Source organism: Podarcis pityusensis (genome assembly GCF_964106645.2).
Source record: "Podarcis pityusensis genome assembly, chromosome: 2".
Taxonomy (NCBI): Eukaryota; Metazoa; Chordata; class Lepidosauria; order Squamata; family Lacertidae; genus Podarcis; species Podarcis pityusensis.
The window spans coordinates 76,406,004-76,427,562 of NC_138029.1; the positions used below are offsets into that span (position 1 = coordinate 76,406,004).

Consider the following 21,559-nt stretch of genomic DNA (forward strand, 5'->3'; position numbering starts at 1 on the left):
CGGGCAGGCGGGCGGAGTGAAGCCGAACATGGCGGCTGTGACGGCGGCGGGTGCTGCGCTGGCAGCGGCCCGTGGGGAGGGGGCAGCGCAGCAGCAGCAGCGGCCGCCACAACAACAGCAGCAGCAGCAGCAGCGGCCGGCAGAGCTCGCCTGAGGAGAGCGGCCGAGTGAGCGCAGCTTCTCCGCCCCAGCGGCGCCTACCCTCCCCGCGTCCCTCGCGCCCTGCCCTGCCCTCTTCTTGCCTGAAGAGCGGCCGAGATGGAGGTGGTCGGGGCCGGGGAGGAGGGCGAGGAGCCCCCGAAAGAGGTCCGGATCCTTGGCTCGGAGCTGGTGGAGACCTACACGGTGAGGCGGCGGCGGCGGCGGCAGGAGGGGCGAGGAAGGGGAGGCGAGGTCAGGGCGGTGGTGGGTTTCTTTTTCTCAAAGGGAAGGGTTCAAGTCTTTCCCTGGGTCCCTCATCCCTCTCTCGGGGAAAAGGACGGGAATCTCCTGATCATGGTATACGTACACACGCACTGTGTATCTATATCGTGGGAAGGGGGAATAACGATGCGGGGATAAATGGGGAGCGGGTTGGAGAAAACCTGCTAAAGAGACGCTTTCTTGGTGCATCCAGATCCGATATTGCCCTGTTGGGAAACGATTGCAGGCTTCATCGGGTCTGTGTTATGGTTGTGCGCTTCCGAGTTACACAGAACTCTTCCTTGGGCGGGAACACTTAACTCCGAAAGCAAAGAAATAAAATGCATGTGAGAGAGCAAAGGTGGTGTTGGGGCGGGGGAGAACACTCCAGCCATGAACCATCTTCCCCAGAGTCTCATCTTTCTAGCATTTGTAGAACCAGAGAAAGGAGGCAAAATGTTCTTATAGGTTCTTTTTTGTGAGAAATTAGCCCTCTCTTCCGCTTTTTAGTGTTTTACATCCCCGCCCCCCAAAAAATCCTTTGGCACCCATGTGAGGGAGGCCATAGATGTTGTTGTCTCTCTTCAGGTTGAGGCTTAAAATACTTGCCTTCGAAATGGGTATGCCAAATCAAAAACCAAGTTCTGGTATGAGCTTCATTTTATTCTGCCCTCTCACTTCATGGTAAACAGATACAAAGCATCCTTTAGAAACTGGCCCAAACACATGACCTAACATATAATACATTTGGTATGTTGTTTTTTAAAAAAATATGCAGAAGGGATGTGGCAATGGGCAAGGGGACATTTTTCCAGTCTGGATCAAATTCAGTGTATGATAATCTTACGCAACTGTTAAAACTATGAAATGCTTCTCTTTCTGAATGGTGGGGTTAGAGGAGAAGAAGATGCTTTGATTTGCATTACACTAGTTGTAGTAATGTTCTTATCAATACCAATAAACTTTTTATACAGAGTTGTCTGTATGGACAAGTACATTACAGTTACCTTGCAGCTTTAGAAGCCAACCCAGAATCTTACCATTGAAACATCTCAAACTACTTGGTTACATAAATGAAAATGGGTGTGCCTCCTAGTTTTGTTTTAGCTAAGCCATTCTCTTAGATGAAGTCTTGAGCCATTCTCATCAATGAATTTTGTAGTGTGAAAACAGATTTCTAAACCTGTTTATGCCTATTTTAATAGTATGAAGGGGTGAGAATACTTGGCACCACATTGGTTTAAAAGTGATATATATGTCCCATATGCAGGCCTTGTCGATTGCATTTTTAATACGTAAAGTGTAAAAAAATCAGGGTATAATGGAAATGATTTACATAATGTGAGATACCTGGCAGAGATAGAACTGCAGTGTGAGAGTTTTGAAAATATTTTCCCCCTTGAGTACACGGGCTAGCTAAAATAAGAGAGAAAGGGGAGAAAGCAGTCTAGATAAAGTACTTTCAAAATGTAATTCTTTTGATCTGTGTGCAGAGCAGATAATGATATTATAGTGACTAATCCAGCCAAAATTAGGCAAACAGTCCCCCTCACAGTGCTAATTTTGGCTTGCGCCTTGTTTGTTAGTGAATACTTTTATTTGCTGGTTCTACCCAATGTAAAACGAAGAGAGACTGGTAGGTCGCCTACCACAGCAACCTCATGATAATAATAAGAAAACCATAGACAGGAAATAGGTTTGCTGATGAAGTAGACTGTAGTCCAAAAGAGCATATGCCGTAATAAATTGGTTAGCCTTTCAAGATTCCTTTTGGGTTTTGTTGTTGTTGTTGCTGCTGCTGCTATAGACTTGAACGCCTGCCCCTCTAAAAATTTCACTCTGATAATTCTCCCTCTAAAAAATTAGTAACTGTGTGGCAGCTCTCCACTTTTGTAAGATACAGTGGTACCTCTGGTTGCGGACGGGATCCGTTCCAGAGCCCCATTCGCAACCTGAGCAGAACGCAACCCGCGTGTGCGCAGGTCGCGATTTGCTGCTTCTGCGCATGCGTGTGACGTCATTTTTGAGCGTCTGCGCATACGCGAGCAGCAAAACGCCGAAGTAATCCTTTCTGGTACTTCCGTGTCGCCGTGGGATGCAACCTGAAAAAGCTCAACCTGAAGCAAACGCAACATAAGGTATGACTGTAATGGACTTGCAGTGTCCCAGGTAACTTATGATGATGGGAAAGGTACTAGACTTGGCTTTGGGAAACTTGCAGCGTTTTTATTTGTGAGAGCGACCAATGAATATCCTTACACAACTATATAAGTAAGCAAAGTAAGCTATACTTTTCCCTGCTTAAGAGTCAGCAGTGTCTGGCAGCCATTACATCAATCCCTACCCTCTCTCAGATCTACTTTCATCCCTAGTAACACAGTTCAGTAAGGGTGCAGCCCCATGGCCCCTTGTCAGATCTACTTCTTTGATATTCAAGAAGTCAGCTCCTCCAACTGCAGTGGCTTAGTGTGGTTTGCCAGTGCCCAGGGCAAGGCAAGTATTGAGCCCCCTAACCTGTAGGAAGAAGCAATCATATATCACAGTCAAGGAAAAGTTTGAGGAGCCCACCATGCGAGAGTCTGCTTTTCAGGGACTGGGACCATCTGGAACCAACCACTGACATCTCAGTTCACGGTGAGCACAGAGTAACCCTTCTGATGGGATGGGAGCACTCCGATGGTGCAAACCTTTGCCATCATTGGCTTGCACTCTGCACAACCTCTGTGGCTCCTTCCCTTTTGCGCACCTTTCTCTACGCTTGGAGAAAAAGGTGGCGGTGGATTTGGTTTCGAAGAACAGTGCGTGGCAACAGAGTGCCGCGCTGTCGGGGCTGTTGTTGAGTGGGCACATGACCCTCCCTGCTGCAGGGCAGGCTGAAATGGGTGGGAGCATCTCTGCTGAGGGTCAGGGCAATGGGCAGAGGAAGCCAGCGGTGGGCAGGACAGAGTTGTTGGCCATCGCAGTGCCTCCATGCAGTGCTGCTGCTGCTGCCAGATGGAGCAGTGCAGGATATATGTGCACACCTCCTCAGGTTGGGGCATTGCCACTGCCTCAAGTCTCGCCGTCCATCCACCTGTCTCACCATCAGGAGACGCCACACAGCTGAGGAATACAAGGGCCTCTCCTATCCTAGCTCCTGTTTGGTGTCCTGCTCAGGTGAAGCAGGCAGGTGGGACAGGGAGTGCCTTTGGTCAGGGCAGCAGCTGCAACCGCAGCCTAAGAGGGAAGGAGTATTTTGCATGTGCTCAGAAGCACATCCCTATAAATTTTTGAACCCAGGGCAATCGCCCTGGTGCCCCTCCACCCTGCTACACCACTGTCCAACACCGTGGGCCAAAAAAAGGGCAGTTCCAAAAGTCTTCCTGGTCCCTTGACATTCCTCCCTATGGGAAGTCAGGGACACATTCTCCATGCTTTGGTGCAATTGGGGATAGCCAAAACCCCATTTATATTATGCAAATATATGTTCCCATCAGCCTACTTGGCAATACACATTCTCACCATTTATTGAACAACTCACTAGTATCTCTTCATAGGAATTAGGTTGCACTCATTAAAAATGTATTTTTAAGTTATGTTATATGGGGGGGACTTAATAAAATTAAGAATTCTTAAACAGCTGAAGGTAAGCACATTTGAGTTGCACTTATTTCAGATGAAGTGATTCCCCCTCCCCAACTTTTACTGGATTGTGCCCACGGTTCTGCATGTATTTTTTCTTTGTTTCTCAGAATTATGAACAGCAAGAAGCCCTTAGGAGACTTTCCCACCCTTATCTCCCCACGACAGCTTCCTGCACCCCTGGAAAAGCTGCTCCTGAAGGTGTGGGAGGCTGCCTGAAATCAAAGGGAGATACAATGCCTTAGTAAGGGGGACAAAGTAATTCCCCCTGCGGCCCCTGTGTCCTGCCCCATCCTATTCTGGAGAGTTCCTTCATCCTCAGGAGCGGTTTTTGGTGGGCTCCAGACGAGACAGTGCAAAGATTCCCTTTTCCAAGCTTCCTTTTAAGAGCCAATCTGAAATGAAAATATGCAATTGTTTTTTTATGAGATATTTTGTATATACTCTACCTTGTATTTAGTGCCCCTAATGAAAACTGCAAGCTCAAAACACATAGCTTACCTATCAACTTGGGTAATAACATTGCCCTTTGTAACTGCAGATCTTTCGATTATTACTAGATAATACAAAGCAATAGCTAGATAAGTGACATTGATGATGAAGTGTACAGGCTTTGAAGCTTCATTTACAAAAGGATTGTGCTGTGAGAAATGTAAAAACAACCCTGTCTTCTCTTGTGCGTAAATACATGCTGATTATTGTGATTCTAGAGACACAGTCCAGAAAAGTGTGCACAGAGAAAAACTGAGTGCACAGCCTGAGCTTCCTTTGAAGTATTTGCTGCAGCAGCTCCTACTGCCATGGTTCAATTTGCAAAACAGCTTGCTGCCTCAACAGCCAGAGCTGCTGCAGTGAGAACTTCAAAGAAACCTCCTGCTGTGTGCATGGTTCCCCCTCCTCCAAATGCACATGGAGCCTCTGTAGATTGCAGCCACTATCGTAGCTAGGTTGCTCCATATTATTTCATTTGTATTGTTCCATAGAAATAAGCAGTGAAAATAATTGATTTCAGGTAGTGGAGTCTCATTCTAGAAATAGGCATGTATTCATCAACCTTCAGAATACAAGAGTACACACTCTTTTCTATTCTCTATATCAGTGAAGTATTTTAAACAGTATTTATTAATCTAATCTAATTTAACGTTAAGTCCCCTACATGTTTCCTTAGACATAAGTCTGTGTTGAGTGAGGCATGCTTCTAGATAAAGATGCATTGGATTCCAGCCTAAGAGTATAAAGGTAACCACCTAACTAATGCCAAGACCAACAGATTTCTGACAGTGATGTGGTTAAAATGCCATTAATGATGTCTCATGCCAGTTAAATTATTTGCATGCGTTGGCAGGAAAAAAATATTTGTACTTTGGACTGAGTTTTTTAAAATGGGGAATACTGTAGATATATCAAACAGTATCCTGTTACTTTTCTAACTTTTGCTTTTAAAGCTCCCTTGTTTTATGATAAAATGTTTGAGTCCTGAGCATTATTATTATTATTATTATTTTCTGATATACACCTTAATGACTTTTACTAAGCGTTTTAGTTAGTGTGATCAGAGGAAGATAATTTGAATTACATTCAGACTTTGCACGAGTGGACGTCTACTCATGCAACAGGGTTTTACGCTGCAGCCTTGTGTGCCTGTGACAGCTGAAAATTGCTGAAAATCAGGTAGCTTCTTTTAGTAATAGAATTATGTTATCAACATAGTACATCATAATGGTATGTTAATCTGCCCCCGCCATCAATTTCCTATATCAATATTAAAATAGGACAAGCTGTGTATGAGATAGAGACAACCCTGAATATATGCTTAGTTCTGCATGAGATTTGAAAATGAAGCAATTTTAAAGCACTCTTGTAGTGCCTTGTTTGTAACATGCAGTATTAAAAATACTAATGTAGAGGAAATGCTAATCATAGATCTGGTTATCATTTCAGAATTAGTGATTCACAATCTTCTTCCTTAGTTGCTAATGCAGGGACTAATGCATGATTATATGATTATACTATAATTGAAATGAAGCATACAGGCTGCATTCAAACAATCATATCTTGACTGCTTAAGCCGTACTATGACCAAACCTGATGAACTTAAATGCAGCTCCTTTGCCTTGCCTTCCTGTGAACAAAGCAGGAAGTGTCCACTTAACTATACCTTCCCATAACATACAACTTGAGAAATGATAATTAATGACTTCTCAACAAGCCAGAATGTTAAGCTGCTTTAAATATCATGCTCCTAGAAAAACACCCGGTATTGTTTGTTCTAATAGAGATCATCCATATAAATTTTGGGAAAGAGAGATGTGATGAGAGAGAAAGTATTGCTCAAAAACTCTGTATGTTAGGTCACAGAATACAAAGCCTAAAATCCTACTTCATTAAAATACTGAATAAGTAATTATCAGTAACCTTTATTATTAATACAGTACTTAGTAGTAGAACAACCCTCCAAATTTTGTATCATCCTAGAGACAAAAGAGGATTGGGGGTGCCTTATCTTAAATTATATTATATTATGATGCTTTCAACTTGCACAAATAATGCATATTATTACTGATTTGCTGGAGATCTTGTGGCTTCAAATGGAATTATTCTGCACCACCCCTTCAGTTAATGCTCTGCCTTTTAAAAAATCCTTATTGAGTGTGTATTGGGAAAATACACAATCTCTTTTTTCAATTGACTTTTAGGGTATGGAAGAGATGGTTTCACACTTAGCTCCATCTACATCCCCTTTATTTCCTATATTGGACCACCCAGCTGTCTGCCTTACAGACAAATATGTTCAATATATCTGAATTCTAAAGGTATCCAATATTTACAGTTATTAATAAGGCCGGCTATGGGTTCCTCCCCAGGATCTTAGCATATCTTGGGAGGATGACCTTAAATGTCAGATTCATGAACATAAATGGGATCAAATATGGGTAAATGCTCCATTAAAAACTATAACTTCTAGGATTCAAGAATCCACTCTAAAAACAATACTTAGATGGTATTGGACTCTAGTGTGCCTTTCCAAAATCAATGCAAATCCCTCTCCACTATGCTGGCAATGCTGTAATACTGTGTGAAGTTTTATATGTTTTTTGGATAAACGTTTTTATCATTATCTCTCAAATCTAAGCTCAGTCACTAACACCAGATACAGTCTTGGGCTTGTTTTCGATAGAAAGCAATACAGATCCCAGAGTATCTCATGACACTTCCTAGTGGCTGAAGAATGTCAATAGGCTGTCACTGGGCAAATACTTTGGGTGCAAGAAGGGCTTTGAGGAGAGGGAGGTCTGCTTGTCACTGTTACCTCTGTTCAGTTATTTCTGTCTGCTCCTCTTGCCTTACTTGTCCTTTCAGTATTATGCCCAGCTTATCAGGGAGCATAGCATAAATGTGATGGAAGCATTGCGATTCATAACTGTGCTGGTTTCTTGTTGGCAAATCACAATGGCTTGCTTGATATAGGATATCATTTTTGCTGAAGGAAGATGTGTGTGTGTTCTTCAAATTAAACCAGTAACTGGTACCTGAATATTGCTGGTAATGGGCCTCTGCTTTGTGTGTCAGTATGCTGTACTTGCACGGGTTTAGGTATTCTTGGGATGTGCAGAAGCTCAGAACCTAACTGGCAGCCTTTATTTAATGTTACACAAACACTGGAGGGATTTTGTATCTCTGAATGTGTAAACATTGGCCATCTTAGGTTCCTTTATCAGCTAAGAGTTGTATTTTATTTAGGTGTACATCATTCAAGTGAGCATTGGCAACCATCAGTGGGTGGTCAAACATCGATACAGTGACTTCCATGAACTTCATGAAAAGGTAAATATCCTCATATTTAAAATGTTTGTTGTAATGACTCTGTTACTGTTTTATTAACATTGATTTATTACTCTTCTTCTAACCCGGTGTCTCAATACATTTTATATATAAAATAATTAAAAGCGGTGAAAACACAGAAACAAAAGATATCCCACATTGCGATTCTCTTTAAAAAGAAAGGAAAGCCATATGGGAGACCACACCATGAGAGGGAGGGAGTTCCCCTCTCCCCCAGCATATGGCTTTGTGACAGAATGCTAGAGTTGGAAGGGACCATGAAGGTCATCTACTTGAACTCCCAGCAATGCAAGAATCTTGCACCCGATTTTTGTTGATGAAAATTTCACATAGAAAGAGCTAAAACCTCCCTCCTTGCTATTCGGGAGTCAGAATCCAGACCCCTACACACACACACAATTGAGTGAGAGCTGTTGCTGAAAAGAGAAGAGAAGAGAAAAGAGAAAAGAAAAGAAAAGAAAAGAAAAGAGAGTACTAATCATAGGATTCAAGGCATTGTTAACATTTAATGGGCCAGTAAGCTGTTATCTACCCACACATGAGCAAATTCTATCGAACACAGTAGGGCTTACTTATGAGTAGAAATGTATGGGATTGCACTGAGAGCAAATTATATTAGGTAAAATCTGCTTGGTTTTTTTAGCCATTGCCTATGGAAAATAACGATCTGCTTATGAAAATCCAAGTTCATTTGTTTACATGGTCATAGTAGGAACCTGGTCATTACTTAATTTCTGGTACCTGCTAGTTTCCTATTCTTAGTGGTGTTTGAGCCTTGTGAGTGGTAATATGTCATCATTTGGTTCCTGAGCTCATTAATGAAGAACATTTGCTGACTTTAAAGTTCAGAATTGTTGAACCATAATGTAGACTATAACCTCTCCCCCACCCCCCCAAAGAGAAAGGCATTCACTTCATTATGTTAAAAATTAGGTTGGAGTGGAACTCTGCTCATGCAGTGAAGCTTTTCTGACTTGCCCTCCTCTCCCCAAAGACCATCCCTGAAGATCAGCAGATCTTCTGGTATAGCATAGGATCGGATGCAGCAGGACAGGAAATTGGGTGAATTCAGCAAAGCAGTCTTACCCAAATGAAGTGCTATTTCACAACTGCAAGGTATCTCTGGACCCAAGCCAATGTTATTCATTTCATCAATATTAAGAACCTGCTCTCCTGGCACTATCTCGGTTATTCCGCAAGACCTTTAAGGAAGTTTGTCTGTTTGTTTGTCTGTTTGATTTGCATTGTTGCTGTTTGTATTGTACAAATCTTTTTTGAGACCTTAGTCCCGACCCCCGTCCCTGTCCCCCGATTTTTAAAAATTGGTTTGGAAGGCATGCAAAGCAGTATGTAAAAGCTTTTAAAAAAGATCTCACTTTATATTACCCTGAGTTTTCAAAAACTATATTGGTAATTACTGACAAAATAAATATTTTATTTCAGTTTGGCCCTAATTTTTAGTGTAAGCAGTAAATACTAATTTCTGAAAACTCTGATTCATTTAGGAACAATCTTAACTCTTTGTCTTACAGCTTGTTTCAGAAAAGAGAATAGATAAGAATCTGTTACCACCTAAGAAGATTATTGGCAAGAATTCCAAAAGTTTGGTAGAAAAAAGACAAAAAGAATTGGAAGTCTATCTACAAACTCTCCTTCTTACGTTTCCCTTGGCTGCACCCAAAGTGTTGTCCCAGTTCTTACATTTTCACTTATACGTAAGTTGCATTCTGCCATTCTTCACTATGGTTTATTGTCAAATATTCTGAGTTCAGTTCTTATTTTAAATTTCTTATCTTAAATGGCATGGGGCTGATGAGAATTGTAGTCCACTATGTTGACAACTTGTCTTCTCAGAAATATGCCTTGAAATGACCAGTGTGAATTTAGGGTGTTTGTGCCTTTCATCTATTGCTTTTCATAGCTTGAGTTTCAGAAAACCTTTCAGCACACTTTCTCTTCTGTATTTGTAGTCACCCTTTTTAAAAAATCTTGCAGCACAAGAATTTGTTGGTCTTTTTTCAAACCCTTTTACATATTATTTGAACTGTGACCAGAGTATGTCCCATTGAAGACTAAGGCACAGGTGCTAAATGATTACGTTTCATTGCCATTTATATATTAGATGCATATTTTGATGTTTAATGATTTCATACAGCATTTTCTGATTATGCATTTATAGTTCCTTCTTGCTGAATTTTCTCAATTGCATTTAGCTCCAAATATTGACTGATTATCAGGATAATGTCACAGGGAAACAAATGTCATTCCTTACGTATTTCCCTTTCTTTTCTTCTTCGCGGATTTCTTCTTTAAAAGTAATCTTCCTATTTTGAAATAGCTTCCTCTCTCAAGTTGTTCATTGATACACACCATCTGCATCTGATACAGCAGTTTTAATTATTGTACCATTGAGGAAATGAAGTGGATGTAACTTGTGCAATTAGAACTGCAGTAAAAGGAAATAGATTCTTCCCTGTCTTGTGGATCTTTTTCCCAGCAGTAGCTTAGTTCATTAAAAAGAATTTTTTTTAAAAAAAGAAAAATGGACACACAGCCTTCATCTCCACTGGGGAATAATTTCAGACACTTTTTCTTCCTTATTGGCTGAGCAGCTAGTGAGTTGAACTAATGTCTTCTGCAGAGTGCTGTGATGTACTGGGTATATAAGGGATAAAATAGCCTCTCACTTAATTGACTTAATTTCCTGAGTACAGCCAGCACTGAACATCACTCAGTGTTTGGATTATTTTAATTCTGTATTATTTTTTAAGATATATTGAATCTTGTTTTATGTTTTTTTAAAAAATGTTCAAGCAGAAGTTTGTGATTTTTTCTTCCATTTGCTTGTTCTTTATAGGAAATCATTGGGATCACAGCTGCATTGGCTGAAGAACTCTTTCACAAAGGTATTTTTTATTTATTTTTTATTTTGTATGACCACCCAGTAACATATATTCACTGGATCACTCACAAAATAGAATATGGTATTAAAAATACAAAGCAGCAAGAGCAGCATAAATAAATGTTCATTTTTGGCATGCATACAATAAAAATCTAATCATAAAATTGAAAAGCCCAGATTATAAAAACACATGTTATTTTAAAGGCTTGAGTGAATAAATAATCTTTCATTGATGCTGAAAAAAACTGTAATTCCTCTAAACACAATATAATTCTTGGCATGTGTGCTGTTTCTCTATAGCTAATTTAGGGACATACCTGGGAGTGAATCTATTGAAATCACTGTGGCTGTCATCGGAACTGACACATATAGAACTGTGCTCTTAGATTTGAAGCTAGCCAAAGCAGATGTGCATGTTTGTATGTAACATGCCATCAAGCACATATAATAACTGTCTTCCTCAGTAACTTTATGTGTGTTAGGTGATTCTTTTTCTACAGTGGTGTGTCACATCACATCTTATATTGGTTGGCAGAGGTGGGGCTCTTGCCAAAAGTAAGGGGTGTACAGCAAAATCCAGTGTTGCTTTAGCAGACTTGCACTTGCTCAATGAGACTTCACCTTCCTCTCCTCTTCCCTGCAGCCCCAAGATAACCCTCAGAATCTGCTCCTGGGGGACCCTGGACAGCTTTAAACACAGCTAAAATAAAATAAATTAGATGTTTTAAAAAGCTTTTTCAACTTTGTCTAAGTGCTTACATATGCAGTGGGTGCTTAGTACTATTATGATATATAGCTTGGTACTATTATGATATATAGAAATCCCGGTTAAACTTTGCAAATTCTGGTCAGAAATGGAAAAAGACTTAGAAGATTGCAATCATCTATAAGGCAAATTGTAGCATTTATGTTTTATTGTTCTCCCAGTAATATTGGTGAATGCTTGCCAAATCTCTTATTTTTGTTTCTCAGGAGAGCAGTTACTTATGGCTGGTGAGGTCTTTAATATCAGACCCTTGCAGTTATATGCTATTACTCAACAACTTCGTTGGGGAAAGCCAACATGTGCAAATGGAGATGCCAAAACTGATCTTGGTCACATTCTGGATTTCACGTGTAGACTCAAATATTTAAAGGTAAATGTGTTCTTTTCCATTTTTTAATTTTGAAATAAATTCTACATGCTGATAATTGTAATAAGCAAAGATTGAATAATGTCCTGAAGATTGTTCCAAAACATCACACATCATCTTTCTACTCATTCTTCTGTAATACAGTATTTTAATTTGGATAGTATTGCTATGTTCCATATTATGTTAAGCCATTCTGAAAATGGTGGAGTGATATTTCCCCCCTCGTTTGCTTCTTTACAAGTATTGCTAGTTGTAAGGAGAAGAATTACCATTTCCAAGTCAACATCAATAATGGATTCCTTTAAATAACCCAATAGTAACAGCTTTGGTTCTAATGGTAATATATATCATTTCCCTGTCTAGGCTCCAGATTGTAATCCAAACAATCTGGATTATAGGACAGTCCCAAAATATATTTAGAAAGTCTGCCCATGCTGCTTTATATGTCCCAACAATTTATTCATGCTGACAGACAAATCTGGCTCAATCTATATGGTGTCAAATTCCATCGGTTCTGAGTTTTAAAATACTTTTCTTTTAAGTGTGTTGATAGTACATTTATTATTTCTTTCATAAAATTTATATACTGCTTGGTTGTAAAAACAAACCTCAAAGTAGTTTACAAAAAAGTATATTAAAAAAATCAAACTTGATAGTTCCTTAATACAAATCCATTGCCATTTCTTAATGTCCAATTCTTGATCTGCATATCTTGCCCATTATTTCCTTGTAAAAGTACATGATAGATCTCTTAAACTCTAGTATCAAAATGCATAGTATTCCTGTCTGGCTGTTGATAAGTGCCTCACTGCAGTTACCTTCCCTTGATTCACTATATTTCCTGTGCAGGGACAGGACCACCTGGGCGTATTTAAATATTGGTGGTCTTGCCATGACTTGGGACGCGGGTGGCGCTGTGGGTAAAACCTCAGCACCTAGGACTTGCCGATCGCATGGCCGGCGGTTCGAATCCCCGCGGCGGGGTGCGCTCCCGTCGTTCGGTCCCAGCACCTGCCAACCTAGCAGTTCGAAAGCACCCCCGGGTGCAAGTAGATAAATAGGGACCGCTTACCAGCGGGAAGGTAAACGGCGTTCCGTGTGCTGCGCTGGCTCGCCAGATGCAGCTTGTCATGCTGGCCACATGACCCGGAAGTGTCTGCGGACAGCGCTGGCTCCCGGCCTATAGAGTGAGATGAGCGCACAACCCTAGAGTCTGGCAAGACTGGCCCGTACGGGCAGGGGTACCTTTACCTTTACCTGCCATGACTTATGCAACTGCTTCAGATGATATTATATTTTGCCCATTCATTAAATGTTTAATTGTGTGCAAACCAAATATATTTGGTTTCACTGTCACTTTGATATATTTGCCCAGTTTTTCTCTTGGTATCTGCAGGTAAATATGTTCTAATAGAAACATTTTATCACCAGGAATGAAGAGTCCTCAAAGAAAAATATATGAAGATCCAATATATTTTGAGTGATTGTATTGGCCAGCACAGGATATTGTTTTAGCTACTCCTTAAAAATATTGAGTCTGTTTGCCCATGAAGAAGAGTCTTTTAACTCAAACACCATATGGTACAAAATATAAGCACAAGGTGGCAGTGTTGTTTTAGCTGCATATGTGTGCTGCATCTTTAGATGGTTGTCACGTGATATTACATTGAATATAGGTCCTGGGAGCAGTAAAATTCGCCTTTTTATTTTTGCCAGTAAACACTTGTGGATTATTCATCATAATTTGTACTTAATTTAGCAATATCTTAATTTTTGTCTTTAGATAACAGGCACAAGTGGACCTTTGGGAACCAGTAACATTCAGGAACATCTTTTGCCTTTTGACCTATCAATATTTAAATCTCTTCATCAGATACAGGTATAGTTGAAAAAGAGTTTGGTGAAGCCAAGGACCAAAACTGGGCCTTTGTGCATGCAATATATGTCTGAGTTTTTTGGTCCCAGCTTTGAAATATTGCAAAACCTTCATTAATTGTCCTGAAAACTGATAGAGTTGCTTACTTGAATATTAACCTGGAGATGGCCTACTCACTCTCAGTGCTATGGAGCCCATAAGCCTCTTTAATTTTCAGAAGGCCAGACAGCAGCTGGAGTGCAGGGAGCACAAGTCACATAGTGAATATCCAACCAAACATGTTGTTGAAAGGCAAATAAAATCTAATTTTGCTTTCTCCATTGCAGCATTTGAGATGTCATCTAGCAAAGTTGTTCCAAGTGATAAAGAGCTTATTGAGATCAGGCTTAGAAGTGAAGTGGAACTTTTGACCACCTGCACTTAGAGAAAAAAGTTGCCCATATCTGCTTGTACTCTGATGCTGCATTTGAAGCAGTGTGTGGCACGGTGTCCAGTGCGTGGTCTGTTTAGGTTAATTGGGATCATTTTCAGTCCTTGTTGGCTGAGATGTTTTCATCACAGACCCAGCTATTTACACAAACACCTGGACTATATTAACTGCATTTCAGTGCTTTATCCGCTTAGGTTGATGTTTGCTGTTGAATATTGGATTTTGTAGTATTGGGTTATAATTTTTATGGAGTAATGCGATTTTTATTGTTTATATGTTGTGGTGCTGATTTTATCCCAACATGGTAGATTGGTACTGGGTGTGCTAGAACTAAAGGAGTAGCTGTAGTAGTACAGTAATAAAAAATGGAATTTTGCTTTTCTCTGATGATCTTCATTTTGCTTTATATACCCTTTTTGATAAAAAACAAACAGATAAATCACTGTGGCGCAAAAGTTATTAAAGGGCTGACCTCCTCAAAGCACACTTTGGCTACACTGAGTGTTCAGTTCTCAGCAACATCAATGATGGTAAGACTGAAACATTAACCATTTGCAATTACATTGTGGCAGTTGTTTACAGCTTTTGACTGTTCACAAAGTAACAAAGTTATATTCAGAATTTGAATGCATGAATGTAAGCATGTTTTTGTGAGATGTCTTATTGAGATGGTTTTACAGCTCAGCCCTAAGCATTTATACTTGTAACCTCACCAAAATCAGTGTGATGCAGTGTGACTGCATACAGTACTCTGGGTGAAATATCTTGCAACTCAGGCTTTTAAAATGTAGGCTTAATTTATCTCTGCATATAATAATTCTTGAGGGGAGATGGTTTACAAGGCTAAAACTTCTTTGGGGGAGGGAGAAAAGTCGAAATAAAAAGAATTTCATTCAACGTTCTCTGTGTTTTGAACAGGAGGTCCTAGTTCCTGAGGCCTATGAATTTGACCAGTGGGAGCCAGAGGGTGCACCTTCCAGTTGTCCCGTGACCGCAGTTATTCCAACATGGAGAACTTTAACAACCTTAGATATGAGTCACAACAGCATAGCTCGAATTGATGAATCTGTGGTAAGACCATATTTTTAAAAATGTTTTAAAATTTTAAAAGAAAGTGAGTGATATATGTGTTTTACTTATTGATGCTAGCATATTGTGAAATGATCGAGGCTTTTGAACATTGTCAGGGTTGCCCAAAAGCCTTGGTCATTTCATAGAATGCTATAAAATGATCAAGGCTTCTGAACACCTTTGCCAAAGATCATGCCTAATTGTATTTTCCCCGTTGAACTGCAGAGAGCTATACTATATTGCAAATTGCTTTTGAAATTTCCCTTACTTTCAAAAGAGGTGTGCCTTGTGGCCTTCGAGCTCTGCTTGAGAAATTGAACTCCTAAATTCCTTTGGGAACATAGCACTAATCATGTCGTTGTTCTGATTCCAAACAGTGTTCAGTATTCACACTGAAAGGTCACTCTTCCTTTGTTTTAGAAACTTATGCCGAAGATAGAATTTCTTGATTTAAGCCACAACGATGTACCACTAGTGGAAAACTTACAGGTTAGCTTTGACATCTTTGGTAATATTATAGTGTGTATTTTTGTTTAGTTCCTTAAATGTTTGCTTATGATTTGATATTGAACCTGCTTGATTACCTTTCTCTTGGTAAGTCTGTCTTCAGTGCAATTTTGGAAGTGAGCATTGCAATTGTATGCATGTCTGCTCAGAAATAAGGCCCATTAAGTTAATTGTATAGAATTACCGCTTTAATTGCTGTGTATGAATAGCAACTTTATAAAGCCTCGGGGTGTCAATTTATGGCACAAATGCTATTAAATTAACATGTAATCTGCTTGTTTTCTGTTGTAGCATCTGTACAACCTCATTCATCTGGATCTATCCTACAATAAACTTGCAACACTAGAAGGTATTCATACCAAAATTGGGAATATCAAAACACTGAACTTAGCAGGGAATCATCTGGAAAGACTTAATGGCCTCAACAAACTCTATTCTTTAGTCAACCTGGATCTTAGCAACAACAAAGTGGACCAGGTATTATGCAGCACAATCATATACATGTTTACTCAGAAGTCTTACTGAGTGAAAAAAGTAGTGTTAAACAATATGTGTAACTATTTTGGGGGTCTAGAAATCAGCATGGTCTCATACTGCAAATCGTGCAATCTGATTCCTGTTCATCTCCATGGAATCCTGAGCATCTTTATTTCCCCTTTCTAAATAAGAGAGCAAATTTCTAACCTTATTGTGTAGCTTCCGTCTACTAAAAAGCTCAGCTTATATCTCTCTGCAATGGCAATTTCTCCACTCATTTGTGGACCGCATGATGTCAAATAGACAAGCCGTTGTTTGTGTCCTGTATCTTTCAAACATTTGTATTATGTAATAAAATAAAATAAGGAAAATTTATGGGAGGGATGTTACTATCCCCAATAATCAACTATTTTCTGGGATTTTGAATGAAACTACCCAAATTAGCTTTTGTGTGCACAGTATGTTTAATTTTAATTTTACTTCAGTTGTATTGTTTCACTTTATTTATTTCTTTATTATTGTATGTTATTGAAATGTATGCCCTTCCTTCCTTCCTTTTGTAAAAAGCTCATTTTGTTTGGATGGAATCTTCAGTCCTGTTTCCACCCATTCCTCCAGTCTCCCTAGCCCCTCATAGTCAAAAATCTGCACGCTTTTGGTGCAGAACCAGCAAATATCTTCTGATTTATTATTGTCACCGAATAGGATTTTTAATAAACTGTTTTAGAGTTACAATCTGCAGCCTATCACTATAAAGAGAGCAATCAGAAAATAATATATGGAAGAATTTATTTTTTATTCCTGTGCTTTTCAGATTGATGAAATAAAGAATATAGGCGGTCTTCCATGCTTGGAAAAAGTTGTCTTATCCAACAATCCTTTGAGTATTATTCCCGATTACAGGACCAAAGTGCTAGCTCAGTTTGGGGACAGAGCCTCAGAGGTAAATGTTCTCATACTTAACATTTGATGGGATTTTCTTTTGTATAATACAGTGTGAAAGCAGCACATTTTTTTGAGAAGCAGTGTGACATATGATAAAATTTCTTGATAAAACGAGTAGGACCCACAACAACATGAAAATTTAGTGATAGAGCCCAAGCTTTTCATGAAAAAGGTCCTAAATTCAATCCCCAGTATCTCCAATTAACTATACTATCAAGTAGCAGTGGTAGGAGAGACCTGTGTGAGAGACTTTAAAAAGGTGCTACCACTCAGGATTGACAGTACTGGGCTAGCTATTCCAGTGTTTAAAATATGCTTTGCCAATTTTAACTACTGGTAGTTCATATGATAAGCAGGAATCTTAAGTTGAGATGTCTGTCTATATGTACTTGAGTTCTAAAGGCTTTGTTTTAACTTTTGCATTGATTTAATATTGTCTGGGTAAGCTAATGGGATTCAAATTGCTTTATTGTAGAAGATTTATTATGATTGGTCCCTTGGTTTTTCAGGTCTGTTTGGATTATACTGTGACCACTGAAAAAGAACTTGACACTGTGGAAGTGTTGAAGGCTATTCAAAAAGCAAAAGATGCAAAATGCAGAATGAACAACTCTGATAAAAAGGTGAGAGATGGATGGATAATGAAACCTGTTCAATAGGATGCTTTTAAACTTTTTTTAGGAAGGAGGCAAGATGATGTATCAAATTATGTGGAAGTGGTGGCCTGTTTGAAGACATTTCTTTGTGCACTATACTGAAATTTCCATTTAGACAATATCTTCTCCCTCACTTCGCTGACATTCCTTGATAGTGTTTGGACATAATGCAAAATCATGGTTTAGAGTTATGAGAATGACTCCCTGAGGGCTTGCATATTTCCTGCCCCACTGGCACAGCTATGAGGAGATGAGAAACTTTCGTAGAATGTGATCAGCATGCAATATTGCAACTTATAGCACAACTAGATTATAGTGGGGCTGCCCAGAATCTGATCCAGAATATGCCACTGGTGCAGAATGCCATAGCAGGTTTGCTGCATGCTATTCCTAGAAGGATGAATCATAGAACACAAGTTCTCTGGGAGCTTCACTTGCGCCTATTGGCTACCATGTTGCTTACATTGGTGTATAAAGCTTTGACTGGCTTGGGAGCGACACACATGAAGGAGTGCCCCTGTGATCTATACAGATGAAGGTGGTTAGGAAATGAAATACAAATAAAGAATAATAAAAATATTGAACAATGGGTATTAAACATATTTCAGTTGGATGTAAATCTCTAGGGATCTACATGTAAAGTACTAGGTTTTTTATTTAGCTGCTTAGTGGTAAATATTATTTTAAACCCTAAGAAGTATTGATCCTCCATGTGCAGCAGGCTGTGGTCTTGATTATATTACTACTCTCTACTGGGAGAGAGTACCACATCAAACTACTCTCTACTGGGAAAAAATTGTGATATTGCAAGGTCGTCGTTGTCATTCTCTTCCCCCCTGCCTCCTGATTTTCCACGTCCCTCCACGCAACCACAACTGGTCTGCTTGTTTTGGCTGGGCTGTTGCTTATTAATATACAGTAACCATAAAACAACAATATACAAAATGAATCTGCAGGTACAACTATAAAATCATCCAGAACTCCACAGCTTCAGCAAGTTAGAATTCCTATGGATTGTACTGTTAGCACACATGGATACGTTTTTTTTGTTCCTCGAGGTTGTCAAAATGTTTTGTGTTTTTTGGGAGTTGTGAAACTGCACATGCTTAGAGTATTGGTTGCTTCTTCTTCTTTTTTTTTTTTTTTCATATTTGTATCTTGCTTTTCATCCCGGGAACTCATGGTTGTGTACATTCCCCTCCCAACCCTTTCTATCTTTGCAATAGCCCTGCGAGGTAAGATAGGCTAAGTTTATATATGTACACACATAAGCAGCAGTTATTTTCATGTTGTGTGTATGCAGGGGGCCCAATCCACATTCAGTATTCCATACACAGGGAATCTTGTTGGCATCCCTGAATTTCACTAGGTCTGCTTTGAGTATGAGTAACGTTGGATATTGCCCATAGGAAGAAACAGTTACTGATGGGTTTCTTCTCACTCTTGGCTTTTACTTTTGAGTTTCTTGGGAAAACATTCCTAACATTTTCTTTCTGGTACTAAAGTTAATTGGTCCATTGAAAGGTGGATAATTTGCTTGTTCATACACTGGACTTTTTAAATTGATCTTAAGTGCTGTTAATGCAGTATTGCCAACATCCAGTATTATGGCGAAGAAGCTGTGTTTTAAAATTATCTAATTTATCACAGCCCTACTGCTTGCTAACAAATCTGTCTTTGTTTTCATTCGAGATAGGGATGCTTTGTAGCCTTTGTTCCCAGCCCTTCCTTTTTTCTTTCTCAGATCCCCGAAGATCCCAAGCTTTCTGCTGCCAGTTCAAAATCAAACTGTTCTTCTCTTTCTGTACATCCTCCCTCTCCTTCTCTGCCTCGTCCTGTCAGCTCCAGTCAAGGTAATCATGTATGTATCATGCTGCATGGCCAGGCCTTTTGGTTCTGCCTTTCTAGGCTGCATTGATATACATGAATTTCTTTACAGGGAAATGGGGTTTGGCAACATCAGTGGAAGCACAAAGGCAAATGATCAAATACTTCTGTACCCATGGTTGGAGGCAGTATTGCTTCTGAATACCAGTCACTGGAAGCCACAGGGAGAAGAGTGCTCTTGTGCTCAGGTCATGCTTGCTGATTTCTCACAGACATCTGGGTGCTCACTGTGAGAACAGAATGCTGGACTAGATAGGCCATTGGCCTGATCCACCAGGCTCTTTTGTATGTTCTCATCAGCCCATAACTCTCCACTGGTGGTGAAAGGGACGCAGGTGCCGCTGTGGTCTAAACCACTGAGCCTCTTGGGCTTGCTGATGAGAAGGTCGGCAGTTCAAATCCCTGTGATGGGCTGAGCTCCCGTTGCTCTGTCCCAGCTCCTGCCAACCTAGAAGTTTGAAAGCATGCCGGTGCAAGTAAATAAATAGGTACCGCTGCAGCAGGAAGGTAAACGGTGTTTCCGTGCGCTCTTGTTTCCATCACAGTGTCCCGTTGTGCCAGAAGTGGTTTAATCATGTTGGCCACATGACCCGGAAAGCTGTTTGTGGACAAACGCTGGCTCCCTCGGCCTGAAAAGCGAGATGAGCACCACAACCCCATAGTCGCCTTTGACTGCACTTAAATGTCCAGGCGTCCTTTACATTTACCTTACCTTTACCTTACTTGTGCTGAGAATACTACATAAGCAGTAAATGAGGCATATGCTTCAATTTATTTATATAGGTTATTGCAAGCAAATAAAATATAAAGTAGAAAACATTTTACCACATTTCTTCAAACACTAAGAAAATTGCGGTAGGAATTTGGAAATATCCAAATGTTGTATGTGCAAGTCGTTGCAATATCTTTCCTTGTTTTCTATCTTCTATCAGTACAAGGCATTTCCTCCAAAATTATGTGCATTTGGGTTTTTTTTTAATGTTGCTAGTTTTCACAGGTTCTTTTTCAAATATCAATGTAGCCAAAATTCAAAGTCATGGACATATATATATGGAACAGGTCATATCTCAGTGACCTGCCTCAGCTCTGCACGCAGGAGGTCCCTGGCATCTCTAGCTGGAGCTGGGAGAGATCTCTTCGTGAAAACTGGAGGCCCTGTTTGTAACAGTCTTTCGGGTTGAAACTTCCAAGGATGGACATGTGTTCTGCCATTTTATTTTCTGAAACAACTGCTGGTGTTTTTGTGACACCATCTGTTTCCATAAAGTATTAATCATATCAAGTGTTACAGGAAATCCAAGATTTAAATATTTTTTACAGGAAACAGAAAAGCACAAATATTTCTTCAGCTTCCTTAACTACTATCAGAATTCAGTAGATTGTTTTTGTTTTTTCCCCCATAATGAACAGGTAGACTGTAGGGGTCTTCTGTTGAAGAAATTATTAATGTGTGAAGTTACACATTAATAATTTTAAGGGGTTTGCAAACTTAATTTTTTGGTTGCAAATTAATAGGAAATACAAAAGAAATTCTGAAACTAATTACATGACACTTCTAGACTGCCATCCGAAGCACATTTACTAGAGAAGCAGTCTTCAGCGGGACTTGCTTCTGAGTAAACTTGCTTAGGATTATTCTGTTAAAACAAGAGTAAGCTACCGCATCCCACTGTAATAATTTGTTCTCACTTCTGAGCAAACACAGAATTGGGCTGTTAGCCTTATTTCATACCATAACCAAGGATCATTTCACATGAATGTATGGCTACGATTACTATAAAAACATTGACAGCTAAAAATATTTCCATT

The 21,559-nt window shown here is 39.7% G+C and overlaps 1 protein-coding gene across 1 annotated transcript in view; it reads left to right on the forward strand.

Annotated features, from left to right (window-relative positions):
* Nucleotides 1–85: 85 nt before the first annotated feature.
* NISCH (nischarin) overlaps nt 86–21,559 on the forward strand; it is a 33,746-nt gene continuing 12,272 nt past the window's right edge. Inside the window, exons 1-13 of the mRNA XM_080995368.1 lie at nt 86–345; nt 7,765–7,848; nt 9,399–9,581; nt 10,724–10,772; nt 11,741–11,904; nt 13,685–13,780; nt 14,642–14,737; nt 15,126–15,278; nt 15,699–15,767; nt 16,077–16,262; nt 17,077–17,205; nt 17,717–17,830; nt 19,608–19,716. Of these exons, the coding sequence (XP_080851494.1) occupies nt 259–345; nt 7,765–7,848; nt 9,399–9,581; nt 10,724–10,772; nt 11,741–11,904; nt 13,685–13,780; nt 14,642–14,737; nt 15,126–15,278; nt 15,699–15,767; nt 16,077–16,262; nt 17,077–17,205; nt 17,717–17,830; nt 19,608–19,716 (1,519 nt within the window). The 5' untranslated portion in view covers nt 86–258. The remainder of the gene's footprint in view (nt 346–7,764; nt 7,849–9,398; nt 9,582–10,723; nt 10,773–11,740; nt 11,905–13,684; nt 13,781–14,641; nt 14,738–15,125; nt 15,279–15,698; nt 15,768–16,076; nt 16,263–17,076; nt 17,206–17,716; nt 17,831–19,607; nt 19,717–21,559) is intronic.